The sequence below is a fragment of the Xiphophorus hellerii genome, chromosome 20 (genome assembly GCF_003331165.1).
Source record: "Xiphophorus hellerii strain 12219 chromosome 20, Xiphophorus_hellerii-4.1, whole genome shotgun sequence".
Classification (NCBI taxonomy): domain Eukaryota; kingdom Metazoa; phylum Chordata; class Actinopteri; order Cyprinodontiformes; family Poeciliidae; genus Xiphophorus; species Xiphophorus hellerii.
Window position 1 is genome coordinate 29,682,428 of NC_045691.1, and position 13,612 is coordinate 29,696,039.

General features: G+C 47.0%; 1 protein-coding gene across 5 annotated transcripts in view; it reads right to left on the reverse strand.

The window, feature by feature from the left end:
- LOC116710834 (plexin-B1-like) overlaps positions 1–13,612 on the reverse strand; it is a 72,318-nt gene that overhangs the window by 4,183 nt on the left and 54,523 nt on the right. For all 5 annotated transcript variants that reach the window (XM_032550085.1, XM_032550084.1, XM_032550086.1 and 2 more), the window contains 20 exons: positions 13,017–13,110; positions 11,931–12,097; positions 11,538–11,689; positions 11,346–11,451; positions 10,091–10,227; positions 9,464–9,640; positions 9,192–9,384; positions 8,316–8,558; positions 7,940–8,107; positions 7,666–7,814; positions 6,355–6,455; positions 5,910–6,127; positions 5,263–5,441; positions 5,118–5,184; positions 3,377–3,523; positions 3,102–3,267; positions 2,055–2,158; positions 1,892–1,976; positions 1,634–1,800; positions 319–479 (listed from right to left, as the gene is read on the reverse strand). In XM_032550085.1, the coding sequence (XP_032405976.1) occupies positions 319–479; positions 1,634–1,800; positions 1,892–1,976; positions 2,055–2,158; positions 3,102–3,267; positions 3,377–3,523; positions 5,118–5,184; positions 5,263–5,441; positions 5,910–6,127; positions 6,355–6,455; positions 7,666–7,814; positions 7,940–8,107; positions 8,316–8,558; positions 9,192–9,384; positions 9,464–9,640; positions 10,091–10,227; positions 11,346–11,451; positions 11,538–11,689; positions 11,931–12,097; positions 13,017–13,110 (2,981 nt within the window). The remainder of the gene's footprint in view (positions 1–318; positions 480–1,633; positions 1,801–1,891; positions 1,977–2,054; positions 2,159–3,101; positions 3,268–3,376; positions 3,524–5,117; positions 5,185–5,262; positions 5,442–5,909; positions 6,128–6,354; positions 6,456–7,665; positions 7,815–7,939; positions 8,108–8,315; positions 8,559–9,191; positions 9,385–9,463; positions 9,641–10,090; positions 10,228–11,345; positions 11,452–11,537; positions 11,690–11,930; positions 12,098–13,016; positions 13,111–13,612) is intronic.

Genomic DNA, 13,612 nt, shown 5'->3' on the forward strand with positions numbered 1-13,612 from the left:
AAAATGTCAAACTGTTTTTATTGTCATATGTTAGCCGTTATCGTGGTTCGGATCAGTAAGTAGTCGGTGTTGTGCGTCTCCTTTGTCACTGGGAGGCTTGAGCCCTTTTCCTAAGCTAGCAGGTTAAACTCTGGGGTCAGCTGAGTTCAGCTCCAATCTAAATCAACAGCCGATAACACAACCAGGTTCCATCTCTGACTTCACTTTTAAGATGAGCTTTCTTTTCTCTGCAACAACTTCAACACCACAGAATGTTCCCGTCAGCAGAACCTGTTGGCTTGGGTTTTTAGATCCCGCCTGGTCCCCCCGCCCGCCTACCTGTTAGTCTTCCATATGTGGATGGTCTCCGGGTCGGTGATGCTGTGCTGTCCCGCCTGGTCGTCCAGCAGGTCAAAGAAATATTTGACGGCTAGCGGGACGGGACGGCTGGTGCTGAGGATTACTGTGAACAGATCGTCCACAAACTTCTGTAACGTCCCCTGACAGACACAAAGACGGGACAAACGGATTCAAAATCAAACCAGATCATCGTATTTAAGGACAACAATGGATCACAGGATCATGTGGTGTTACGCTGACAGTTTACATCGCCTGACATCAACATGTTGGTAGCCGTGTTACCTGGTGTAACTTGCCGACTAACAGGCTAATAAGAGCGAGTCAACAGAAAACAAGCAGCAGTCATTCTAAGGATCAAGTCACCATTTGGGATTATGAAGCTACGGGCATAACCAACGCTACCAGAACCAGGATCAGAGTTGGTTCTGCTGCTGATGCAGAACACAGTTTTCTTTGTTCTACAGTTACTGTCCCATCTGACTTCATGTCTGTACATGCTGGAGCATATTGCAGATCTACCACCCTGCAACATTCAGATGTATCCCCACTTCTACACGCCTGAATCAAATGAATGCCAGCGGCTTCTGCACGCCGAAAAGATGCTGGTGAGCTGCTTGGTTCAGGCGTGTTGGAGAGGGAGGAATCTGAAAGCTGGCTGCTAGGGAATCTTAAAGGTTTGTACCTGTTCAACTGTGTAGCATAATAGAGTAGCTTCCATCTTTATGTGTGGCCTTGTATTTTCTAACAAATGCTACGTTGTGGAGAGCGACTGATTCTTATGGGGCCCAAAGCCGAGGCTCCATAAGAAGCAGTGCTGTTTTTGGGCTAGTGGCTTCGATTGAGACTAGAGTACAGAGTTTAAGTTAGGCTTAGGCATGTACTGGTAATGGTTAGGTTTAAGGTAAGGATTACGGTTAGGCTGTAGAAATAAATGACAAATGAAAGCAAGTCAATGCAAAGAAATGAAATGAAATGAAATCTGACTTATACAGCACTTGTCAACCCTCAGTGGACGCTCTACAATGAAATCAGTCATTCACATTCACACAGTGATGGTGGTAAACTACTAGATTGTAGCCACAGCTACCAGAAGTGAGGTTGCCATTTCACTTCCACCACCAGCAGGCAAGGAAGGCGAGGTGTCCTGCCCAAGGACACAACGACAGAGGCGGATGGAGCGGGAATTGAAGCGGTGATCCCACAGACTGCAGGACGAAATACCGCCACCGCCCCAAAGAGTGTGTGTGTGTGTGGGTGTGTGTGTGGGCGTGGGTGTGTGTGTGTGTGTGTGTACCTTCATGGAGAGCAGGCGGGTGAGGTAGATCTCAGGGATGGCCTTGGCCCGCTCCCGCTCCCTTAAACTCCCTCGGCGGTGTTTAGGAAGCTCTGGCTCCTCGCTGGCCTTCACCAGGTGCCACAGCTTCACGCCGCCCTCGTCTGCATCCTCCAGCATGGGAGTCTCTGTTCGCACAACGGGATGCCAGCGATGAGCAGCGCGCCGCTGCAGCAGTGGCTGCTCCATCACCCAAATGATTTCTGCAAAGGAACTCACTCTCTCCGGCGATGTAATCATGGTTGTCATGGTGAATGTTTTTGGTGTGTCGCGGCACCAGTGCCACAGTTGCACCATCGGGGACCTGGAACGACACACAGCGGCGGTTAGGGCCTCCGTTCGGGCGGCCGAACAGGGCGGCTCTGGCCGAGGGGGGCGTCACCTTGTAGTGCTGCAGGGTGTTGAGGCGCTTCCAGCTGCCCTGCACCACAGACGTCAGGTCCTCGTCCGACAGGATGAGGTGGCCCGCAACACCAGACCTCCACTCTGAACAGGAGCAGCAGGGTGTTGTTATACTCAACACTCCCTCAAATGCAATATCAGCATAAACATTGTTTAATTTCTATTCATGAATAAAGGTGCCATCAAATACGCAAAGATGAACCAAGTTCACCAGTGAACCGCTGAGTGTGTTTGGAGTGACGGGACGCCTTTTTGCGTATTGCTGCCAGTTTTTTCACTCAGACTGACACTGAATCAGTTAAAGGTGAATTAAAGACACCAGAAGAGAAAAAAAACCATGGCAGCACCCAGAGTTACTGATGCAGATATCAGAAGACTCTTTCATTAACCTTTTTATAATGAAATGTATCATATTAATAAAACTCCTCAACCAGTTCTCAGTGTGATTGAGGTCAGAGGACGAACACTGAGATCTCACTGCTGCCTTGTGCTGCATCCTGCTGGTGTCCTGCTGCTACTCAGCTGCAGGGGGCGAAATTGGGGCGGCGGTACAAGGAACAATTCAGGTCAGCAGGTAAACGTGAACCATATCCGACTTCTCCTGGGCTGTTCAGACGTGGTTCTGAACAGTCCAGGTCAGATTTTTTCAGACTTGTGCCACTTCCAGATGTGCAACTAAATTGTTTCCGAACAGCATTTGCCTTTGAGATCCGGACTGTAAATTTTATTTGCTCACTTTTCATAGCAAACTGGAATCAATAAAAACTCGAGAGAACAGGAGCAGCAGCAGAAACAGGGGGCGCAGGAAAAGAGAGACTGGACAGGCACTGATCATGTAACGCAGTTATGTTTCTTTTGATGTAGGGGGCGCCACAGCGCAACAGTTTGAAATTGTGTGAACATTGAAGTTGAACTTCTACTTATCCTTCCCCAGATACTGTTGGAGGGAAGCAGCAGATGTGTTCAGGGAGAAGGGGCCAGCTGTGTGTGTAGGGGTGTGCGTGGGTGTGTGTGTGTGGATACTCACCTAGGTCCAGGGAGTCGGCGTGTGGCCGATGGGAGAAGGAGGTGCTCTTGTACACCTGATCCAGGAGCTTTTCCTTCACCTGGGTGATGGTATCACAGTCCAGCACTTTGGAAGGCAGCGGTTGGGTCTCGCTCACTCCTCCACCCTGCACCAACACGTTCAGCGTCTGGAGGCCAAGAAGCAATGGGGGAGGGGAGGAGAAGGAGTGGGGAAGAATCCTTCAACCTGCTGAAGGTCATGGGAATGTTCCCCAGGATGACGGAGCTCGTTCTCACCAGGGTCTTGTACTCCACGTCCTCCCGCAGCAGACGGTTATCATTCAGAGTATACTTGGCCTTGCGAGTTACGGCGTCCACCGGCCCTTTATCTACCTGGTGTTTTATGGCCTTGAACAGCATGTACAGAGACTCGCCAGCAGAGTCCTACACACACACACACACACACACACCAAGATATTAGTATTGGCCAAACACACTCTGGAGGAGAGAGTGAAGGGCCCAGACAAGGACAAGCTGTTAAGGTTCTGGTTCGTTTTCAGCCGTTCCCTGAATACAAGCTCAGAGAGAAACCTGAACTAAACATCCGAGTGAGTCGATGTCTAAAGCTGCTGCTGCTCACAGGGTCCTGGGACAGTTCGCCAGGGCAACACATGGACACCAAAAGGCATTTAGGTCTTCATCAGATGAAGAATACAGTGCCTTGCAAAGCCCTTCCTGCCAATTAAAAAAAGTTGGGGTTGAATGTGACAGACAAGCACAAAGCAGTGAGTCACTGTAAAGTGAAAGGAGGATACATGACTGTTTTTTCCCCAAGCATGTAACTCAAAATCCTGCTGAGTTTTTTATTCATCACTCCCTAAAAAATTATGTTTAAAAGTTTGATTAAAAAACGTATTGGATTCCGTTGATGAATCTTTCTGGGCTTTATCCTCTTGGATAGTCTCCGGTAGATTTCCTACCAATCAGTGGACAGAAGGCAAAGTTGTTAACGATGACGTCGATTTATGTTGTTTTAGAATTGCAGTCTCCCTGTAGTTTTAGCAGGAAGTGAACAAAGCTGTTTAGTCTGTGTTGGCCATGCTTGCAAATATTAAGTTAACTTTAACAGCCGCCTCGTTCGGCTCGGCACTTCTCTCTTCGTAGTGGAGGATGGTTGTTCACAGCACAGGCAACTTTGGGTAAGCTTCATAGCATCAAACTGGCGCATTACACCTGTCACGGACTGGGGGAAAATTTAAAACCTCAACACAGTCCACACCTCCATGAACTAATTGTTTCTCAACAGCCAAGAGTCCAGACCCTCCAGATCAAGTGAAGCATAGAACAAGGGGCTGGTTTTTAAACCTGAAGTAATTTTCTTATTATATACATAAAAACCATGTGTTGACTTTGATCAAGTCTGACGTCAGACATTAGAGAAGCAAAAAGAAAAGATCTAAACTTCTAAGTTGCTCTTCAGCTATGGTCTTCTTGAGATACCCTTGAATCAATCCATCAATTCATTCATCCATCCAAGATGTTCGATGGATCTGCAATTATAAATCAAACTTCTTTGATCAAAGGATGAACCAGCCCAGTTTGACCTCCAGCATAACAACCAGCTGGTCATAAACTGACTCCCTGTCTCTTCTTTATAACAAGGAATTTGAAAGTTATTAAAATGAAATGAGTTGGACGTTCTAAGGTTCAGGAATGTCTAGCCAAGTCGTCGGGCCTTCAGGGTCTTCAGAGAAGACTACTATTTCTACTAAATCAACAACAATAAATAATAATTTATGACAGTTTCAAATTAATTCAAACAATCAATTCAAACTGTTTTCATAAATGTGACAACCCGGCACAAAAACATAAAAGTTGACGATTTTCTCATTTCTGTAAGACAGCCTTCCTTTGGAGAAAAACAACTGGTCTGAAATTTGTGGTCTGAACGGCGTAAAATCGCGCAGTTAGTCTCAAGATCCCAACAAATTTCTCACCAACAATTTGAACATAAACCTCTCTTCCTGCTCTTACTGACCCTGAGGAACGTGTAGAGACAGATGGACATCCAGTTGGTCAGCAGTTTCTCCACCACCGTCTCTGTCCTGCAGATACACACGGCCAAGATCTCAGAACCGCTTTAAAGGCTCAGGGTACTATGATGTTCTCCCCCCTCTCCTCACCTTCGCAGCATGAGTTTGGGGTTCTTGGCCACGTACTGCTCCACCAGGTCGTTCAGCAGAGTTTTGAGGATGTCTGTGAAATACTCCAGCTTGCCATGAAGAGCCACGGTCAGCAGCGAGGCCACGTAGGCCCGGTCTCTGGGGGAGAAGGTCCGCTGGCTCTCCAGAGTATGAATGAACTGAAGGGCAGAAAGCAAAGGTAGTTAAACAAAGAGGTTATTCATGGAACAATTCAGCTGTAAAGCTGGGATAGTTTAATAAATTCTCAGACTTGATTAGACATCATTCCTTGTTGTGTGAAGAGTTTCTTCTGCTTGTGGTCTGAATTCATTCTTTCACGAGTGACTGAGTTTGGCTTATGCTCAGACTAAAGAATTTTTACGTTATTAATAATTACATGAGCCACATATCGACACGAATTCAGATTCCCAACAATTTTGATCCCACCTTGTGAGGTTAGTACAATATTTTTGGCTTCCAGAATTCCAATTCCCAACACCGGCACTGGGACCCGGCGTTGGGACCTGGCACTGGGACCCGGCGTTGGGACCTGGCACTGGGACCCGGCGTTGGGACCTGGCACTGGTACCCGGCGTTGGGACCTGGCCATGGTTTTTAGCAGGGATGCTAACAGTGAGGATGAGTACCTTGGTGAGGAAGAGTTTGCTGTTGAGCAGGTTGGACAGCTGGATGAGGCCCTGCTCCACCGTCTGCCGCCGACACTCCTGCATGTCCAGGCCTCGCCTCAAGGGCGACTCCCGGTGGCCGGGGAAGAAAATGCGCTCTGCATACATGCGGTAGTCGAGGAAAGGGATACCTGAGCCCACCAGGTCGCTGGACATGTCCATCATCTCTGTCATCAGGTCTGGGTGAGGCAGAAAGGTGGAGGTCGGCTCTATCACCAGCTTCTCATATTTTTTAAACACTCATGTTTTCATTCTTATACAGAAACAAGGAATTAGAAGATTATCCTTGTTTAAGCATTAGGCCCAGAAAATGTATCTGATCTTTGTTGAACTCCAAAAACTCCATTGTAGCAACATGTTGTTTGTTGATGTGTTTGTAAATGAAGTTCTTAGTTTTGAACGTTACCTGTGAACTCCTTCTTGCATCGGTCCCTGACGCTGGTCTCCAGGTTCTCCAGCTGGATCTGGACCTTCTTGTAATCCCTGAGAGCCTGTTTACTCTTCCTCCTGACAGCCAGCAAACGGAGAGTGAGGCAGAACGGTTAGCACCACGTTTCTGAGACGGTTCTTCAGATGAAGCCTGGATACGGGTTGGATCGGATCGCATGCATGATCCCAGAAACCAGCGGAGCTTCAAGTGGGTCGGCACCGGGACGCCATACCAGCACTTCAACAATTTCCCCTCACCATACCGCCAGGAATAGTAATATTAATAATAATAAAAATAGATATTGATGGTAGATCAATATACCTTTGATATATTATCTTACCTTAGGTAATATATCAAAGGTAAGATAATATTGGTAAAATGCTGCAGATTTGAGATGCCAGACCAGATAACAAGAAGAAATGTGTTTTACAAACCGTAATATTAATAAGGAATTTATCACTTCTATTTTCATTTAAGCTTGATTGATAGGGACAGACACACATCAACATAGACAAACTGAGCAGAGCAGCAGTCCAATGTTTGCATCATAGTGCTTACAGCAAAAGCTAGAATTTGCAGCCCCTAGATGGGCTTTTTAAACAGTACATCTAAAAACTAGTAGAAAGTGAAATAATAATGATTTAAAATTACGCAACATGATGTTCACAACATATATATAAAACAATGAAACATAAAAACACAAATCACCCATGTTTCTGTATGGCAGTTAGAGGAGTACTGGCCGTTTTAAAGTACTGGAAACACAAAGAGCCAGGATCAGCATGAAATGGATGAACCCAACAAAAGGACACAAAACAGACGACATGGAAACACCTGGTTTAACAAAAACTACACATTTACCAGCTAAGTCGCAATAATAGAAATGTCCACCTTCCAGGGTTAGTTCTTCTACTGGGTTCACTGGTGCACAGCTGGTCCAGTGCTGCCCCTCCATTAGAGCCACATATATAGCAGGAAGCCTCACAGCTCAAGACTACAGGTTGCTTTACTGTAGTCTGTTTGAAATGGCTCACTCTTGAGACCTTAAGTCTCAAGAAATATTCAGGCATAAATAAAGGTCAAAGCAATGGAATATTCACTGCAGTTGTATATATAAAGGCGAGATTCCCGCTCTGTTTGCTGCATGTCGTCCCCTCCTACCATTCCTAACCCGACTAACAAATTAAGACCACAGAAATCCAACTGGAGCACCTGGAAGGGGTAATAGGGTTAGGATTATTTTAGGGTTGTGGGTGTTTTAGGGTTGGGTGAGCTGACAGTACTAACCTGTAGATGAGGACAATCATGAGCACAATGAGGGCGACTATGGACGCCCCAACACCCACTCCGATCTGGGCCTCCAGTGGGAAGGTGGGCGAGCTGAGGTTGTCGTACTGAACCTTACCAAGAGAGATGTTCAGGTGGCCCATCTGAACCTGAAACACACACACACCCCCACACACACACACACACACTCTCCTTTAAGCAGACGGTACTGAGGATAGAGCGACCAGCTGAAGGAGCGTCTCCTCAGTAGGAACTGAATGTACGGCGGACTCACAGTGAATTCTGGGAGATTGTCGGAACCCTCACACTTCCTGCAACTTGGCTGCTGAGGCGGCGGCTCACAGTACAGATGGTTTCTGGTCAGGGTCTTCACAGCACACACACCCTCCCCTATCAGCACAACCACTTCTTCTTTGGTGATGGCCAGGTCCAGGTTGTCCCCCTGAAAACACACACAAACCCATCGCTTATCTTCAGGTTCTAGCTATGTTTGGGTCCAGTTCTGTTCACTAAGCAGGTTTCCTCAGGGGTCTGCAATTGACCTTTCCAGTCTCGTGCTAGACATTCCAGTAACGGCTTTAGAAAGCAGTTTCCTGGTTCCTGATGCTGGAACACGAAGCCTGAGGTGAGGAAAGAAGACTAGTTCTGACCTCCAGCTGGATGAAGCTGCCGGGGTTGTAACGGTACGCCTTCAGCGGATCCTGTTGGTTCAGAGGCTTCAGGACCGGGTTGGGTTGGTAAGTGAAGGCCTGGGAGCTCACACTGCTGAAGTTAAAGCACAGGCTGTCCAGCAGGAACTGGACAGAGACGCTGGAATCCAAAATGGAGGAGTTGACGATGGGGGAGCGGCAGAGGATCAGGGAGGAGTTGGTCACCTCACAGAGCTCCAGGACCTGTGGAAGAGAGAAACAAGGTCGTTTCTGGGACGGGGCTGAAGCTAAGAGGTGACGGAGCATTTGCTGTTGTTGCTCCCAAGATATGGAACAAATTACTTTTGAGTGTCAGACAGGCCTCCTCTCTTCCTGGTATTAAATCTCTTTTAAAGACACGCTTTTATTCCCTGACTTTCAACACACTGATCTTTGTCTTGTAGGAACCTCAAGATGCCGTGTTCGATGTTTGTGTACGTTTCGTATGTCTCTTACATATTTCTGTTTTAATGTAAAGCACTTCGGTTACCCTACCATTTTTGAAATGTGCTACAGAAATAAAGTTGATAAATTGAGAACTCACACGTTTGTATTTCTACCCATACTATGACTTTGTATTGACTTCCATTCATTTTTGTAACTGCATTTATGCATAGTCCAGACATTTTCCCTAACCAGTACTAGTCTACTCCTAACCTTAACCTTGACTAAAAGCTGATTCACATCACACCTCTAAATCTAACCCCTAACCCTATACAAGGGGCTCCACCGTATTAGGACCAGGCTTTGGTAAGACAAGAAGATTAGTAAATATGCCAGAAATGGTGTTAAAGAGGATAGGTAGACAAGTACACACACACAAACATGCCTACACACCTGTGCAATGGGGCAGTGTGGCTCTCTACAACAGACTGGGTCCTGAAGCTTCCTGGGAGCCCGCCCCGGCCCTGCTGTCCTCCTCTTCCTCCTGCTCTGGCTGACGGACGTGGTTGAGAAGACGTTCACCACCATGTGTGGCTTCTGCACCACATCCAGGTTGTGGCCGGACACACTGACGAGGCGGCCGCCGCTAATGGAGGGAGAACGAGAGCTTTAGAGCAGGTCTCAGGTTGAGCTGGGGGGCCACAGTGAGGCGTGGTCAGGCTTACTCCAGGAAGCTCTTGGCTGGCCAGGCGCTGCTGATGCTGGGGTTGTGTGTGTAGTTGTAGAGGGGTGTGTGGAGGTGCCGGGGGGTGCTGCCGTAATGCAGCGTAACCCGGAACCTTCGTGCCTCACTGCTGCTGCCGGTCACACACTGAACACTGGAGCTCTGCACCGCTGACACACTGAGGACGAGACACAACCAGCAAGGAGTGGGCTTTCCTTCTATTGCCTTACTAATAGAGGAAGGTCAAAAGTCAGTCGGGATTCAGACCACAGTATGACGATATCTTTCTTACTAATAAGTGACAAATATGATCCAGTGAGAAATGGGGCCGACAACAAAATCTAAAATAGTACACTAATCACTGAAACCTCCTTTTGTCCTGCAGTGCCTGGTCTGGCGTGGCAGGAGCTCAAACAGGAGTCAGGAGATTTTGCATTAGACAGGGCAGCCACTGATTGGTGCATTGGCTGCAACAATCAGGATTCAAGATGGGGGCCGATCTTCCAGATCTCAGTAAGAGAAGTGTTAGAACAGCAACACTTCGTTTGGACACACCAATGGCAACAATAACCAGCAGCCAAAGCTAACAGTTCAGACTTTAAACAATGAAAACTGGGCATCTCCTCACATTTTACAGGGGACCTGCCCTACTGTGATGGTGAGGTCAGAGGGCAGGCCTGTCAGCAGCTTCCGGCCGCTGATGGTCAGAGTGGTTCCTCCGGCCTTTGGACCTCTTTCAGGTGAGACGGCGGTGACAGACGGGTCCTGAAGAGGACAGGGGGACAGATCAGAGGAGGAACAGCAGAGCTTCCACCTCCATGAAGACCAAGCACAGAGCAGCGGGAGGAAACAGTGACAGAGAATTATAGATAAAGCATTGTTTTTCCTATGTATAGATAGCCTTCTTTTTGAAAATGAAATAATTTTTCATGATGATGAAAAACGATTTCACTAGCTGCACTAACTGGTGTAGCTAGTGTTGCACCAGTTGCAGTTTTCTGGCCGATTGCCGATCTTTAAAAAGCCTGACCTGCCGATTCCCTTTTGTTTTGACTGAAATGTCGCTAAATATAGCAAGAAAGTTGATGAGTCGGCAACAGCGGGGTGACAAACGTGCAAACATGACTTGGTGAGCCGGTCTGTCAGTCAGACCTCTTATAGCAGTGCAGAACAGAGCAGTGGTTGATTTTTAGACCTTTGCTGAGGTAGATAAGATTGGCTTCACATGTAAGTATCGACCAATCACAGATCTCCCAAAATTAAAGAAACTGGCTGTGATAAATCGGCTGGCCGATAAATCGGTGCAACCCCTATTTTTAGCCCCAAAAGAAACAACAAAAACTGCCACTGCAGTATTTTCCCAGTGGAATATTTACTTGAGTGTTCCTCAGACATATCCATAATAATATCGAACAATATGCAACAAGAGCAAAGCATAAATCTAGAATCCTGTGTAACATGTTGAGAGAAAGATTTCTGACAGGACAGAAAGACATGAATGCATCACTATCCGAGCTACCATTTCTGCTGGGAGCTTGGACAATAAACCGTCTGGATCCTTAGAATATGGGTGAGAGATCCCAACAGTACGGACAGCTTTGGGGAGATTTAAACCTAATTTAATTGCAACTTATTGTGGCAACAATAAATCCAAATTCTTATAATAAGTAATTTATCATGATAAATCGGTAACACTTTCTACGCGGGTAGCAGAAAAACTTACTCTGTCTGTATCTGGCTGGAAAGTGACTACAAGCTGACTGAACTTTGACCTATTCCACTAGTAGTTTTTATTTTATGTGAAAGAAATTTTATTTGAAAATTAATATATTTATTGTTTGCACAATAAAGCAAAAAAAAAAAAAGCAGCTAGCTGACTGTACCTGGTAGCTGAAGAGCTGGCTGGAGCTGCGCAGGGCCCCTCCACTGACCGTCACAGACACGGGGCCGTCCTTCTCTCCCCCGCTGCTGCCGGTCCGGCACACTATCCTGGAGGACAGGCGTCACACACAGCTCACACACATCCTCAGCATCAGAACTTCCTGTTAGAGAGCAGCAGGCTGTGTGTAGAGCACCTGGAGGAGACCTCGTACAGGTCCAGCAGGACAGCACACGGCACCCCGGCTACCGTCACCGAGTGGACGATGTCCTCAGCCTTCTGGCCCAGGTTGGACCCAGAAATGGTCACCAGGGTGCCCCCCTCTAACAGGCCGGACAGCGGCTCAATCTGGAGGAAACACGGCAGAGCTGCTCACCACCATCATCACCGTGGAGACAGCTGATGGTTTTTAAAGACAGCTGACGCTATGCTACAGGTTGGCTGAGGTTGGGGGACGAAAGAATCCAAAATCAACACTGGGATGGTTTCGAGGAAAAAAGAGATCCAGATTCTTCCCCGGAAGGATGTTCTGTCAGGATGCTGTTGGTCTGCCACAGCTACAGGTTCAAGCAGTAACAGATGGACTCACTGAGTGGATGACGGGAGCCGGACACGTCTGCTGGACTTGTTCACTGCAGGAGTCTGAGTACAGGCATCTGGCGGTGTGGCCACTGCACCACACACAGCCGTAGCGCTGGTCAGCGGTGTGGCAGCGGCTGCAGTCCGACCGGCCCACGGAGCAGTTGTACAGGGTCACTGACGGCAGAAGAACAGAGCGGTGTCACACCAACGCAGGGTCTGCAGAACTCTCTAGAAAACTTGGATCTGAACCGCCCGCAGATAGACGTGCCAAAGGTTCTCTGCTGTAACCCAACCACGGCTCCACGGTTTCATTTAAAGCAACAAACGTTCCTGGCGCTGCTGCTAACATGCTAACTATTGCTTCTGAATTAGCAGCAGCGAGCTAAGGCTGGCATGAATCAACACCAAGTAGTTTCTAGGTGTTTTAGCTGCTCTGTTGTTTTTCTGCCTTCAGGCAGATAATCAGTCAGGCTGTCTGCTCAGGTAGCCAGCCTGCACAAATGCAGCTGTAACCATGACAACTGTAGTTTTAACTCAGTGCTCGGTGGCTCTCTTGGTTTCCATTCTAGGACTGGGATGCTTTTGAAGCGCAAATATTTCCAGACATTTAACCTATCTGTGACACTTTATTTGAAGTGGTGTACATATCGTCATATAAATGACATAAAACCAGTTACGAAAATGAAGGAGTCTTCATGAATATTTATGAATCTTGTCAATAAGTGTTAGTCGGTAAATAATGATACTTTTTATTGACTTTTACTGCATGTTTTAATGCAACTTTGCATTAAAAGTGTCATTATTTACCGACTGACAACAGTCGCAAACATTTGTGAAGACTCCTTCATGTTTATAACAGGTGTTATGTTACGTTTATGACAGTGTCAGTCTTATGCACAACGCTTCAAATAAAGTGTTTCCAAGATTTTTGTCTTTTTTGTTAGTGAGGAAATGTTGTTCCTTTCAGCCAGCTGACTGGCAGGATGCGGCAGGCTGAGAAAACTCTCCTCCCATCACATCGAACATAATTGAAACAGAACCGACCTCAACACGCTGTGCCGTCTGAACACAGAGCAGAGCAGGCGGGTCTCACCGTGTAGATTAGGAGCAGTGTCCACATGAAACGTGTTCCTCCTCTTCACATACACCATGGCGCTGTAGTCTTCCACCGCTACCGAGTACGAGTACTGACAACACAGCAGGTTTGGGTTCAAAGAAAAGCATTCCACACGTTCATTGTGCCTCAGGTGAGGCTGGCATCACGTCCTCTGGGCTCAATCTGACTGGAACAATCGGAGGTCCGTGTTCTTTACCCACACCAGAGCCTCCTGCAGCTGCCAGGACCCACTGATCCATCCTCACACAGAGCTCAGTTAAAGTTCATCTGAAATGTTGGAGGGTGACTGAATCTTTTTGGGGCATATTAAAAAAAACAAAACAACACTACTGTCTAGATCAGGGGTGTCCAAATCTTGTTGTCACATGGACTAAAATTACAAAGTCAACAGGACTTTGTTTATCTACTCAACAATAAACGAAGCATTTGATACTTTAATGAAACCAATTTCATCAAAGGGTGCTGCGATTTATCAGCCAGTCAATTTATTTTTCTGTCGACATTTCAGACAAGAGAATTGGTATTTTCCAAAATCAGAATCGGCAGGTCAGGCTTTCTAAAGATGGGGAATA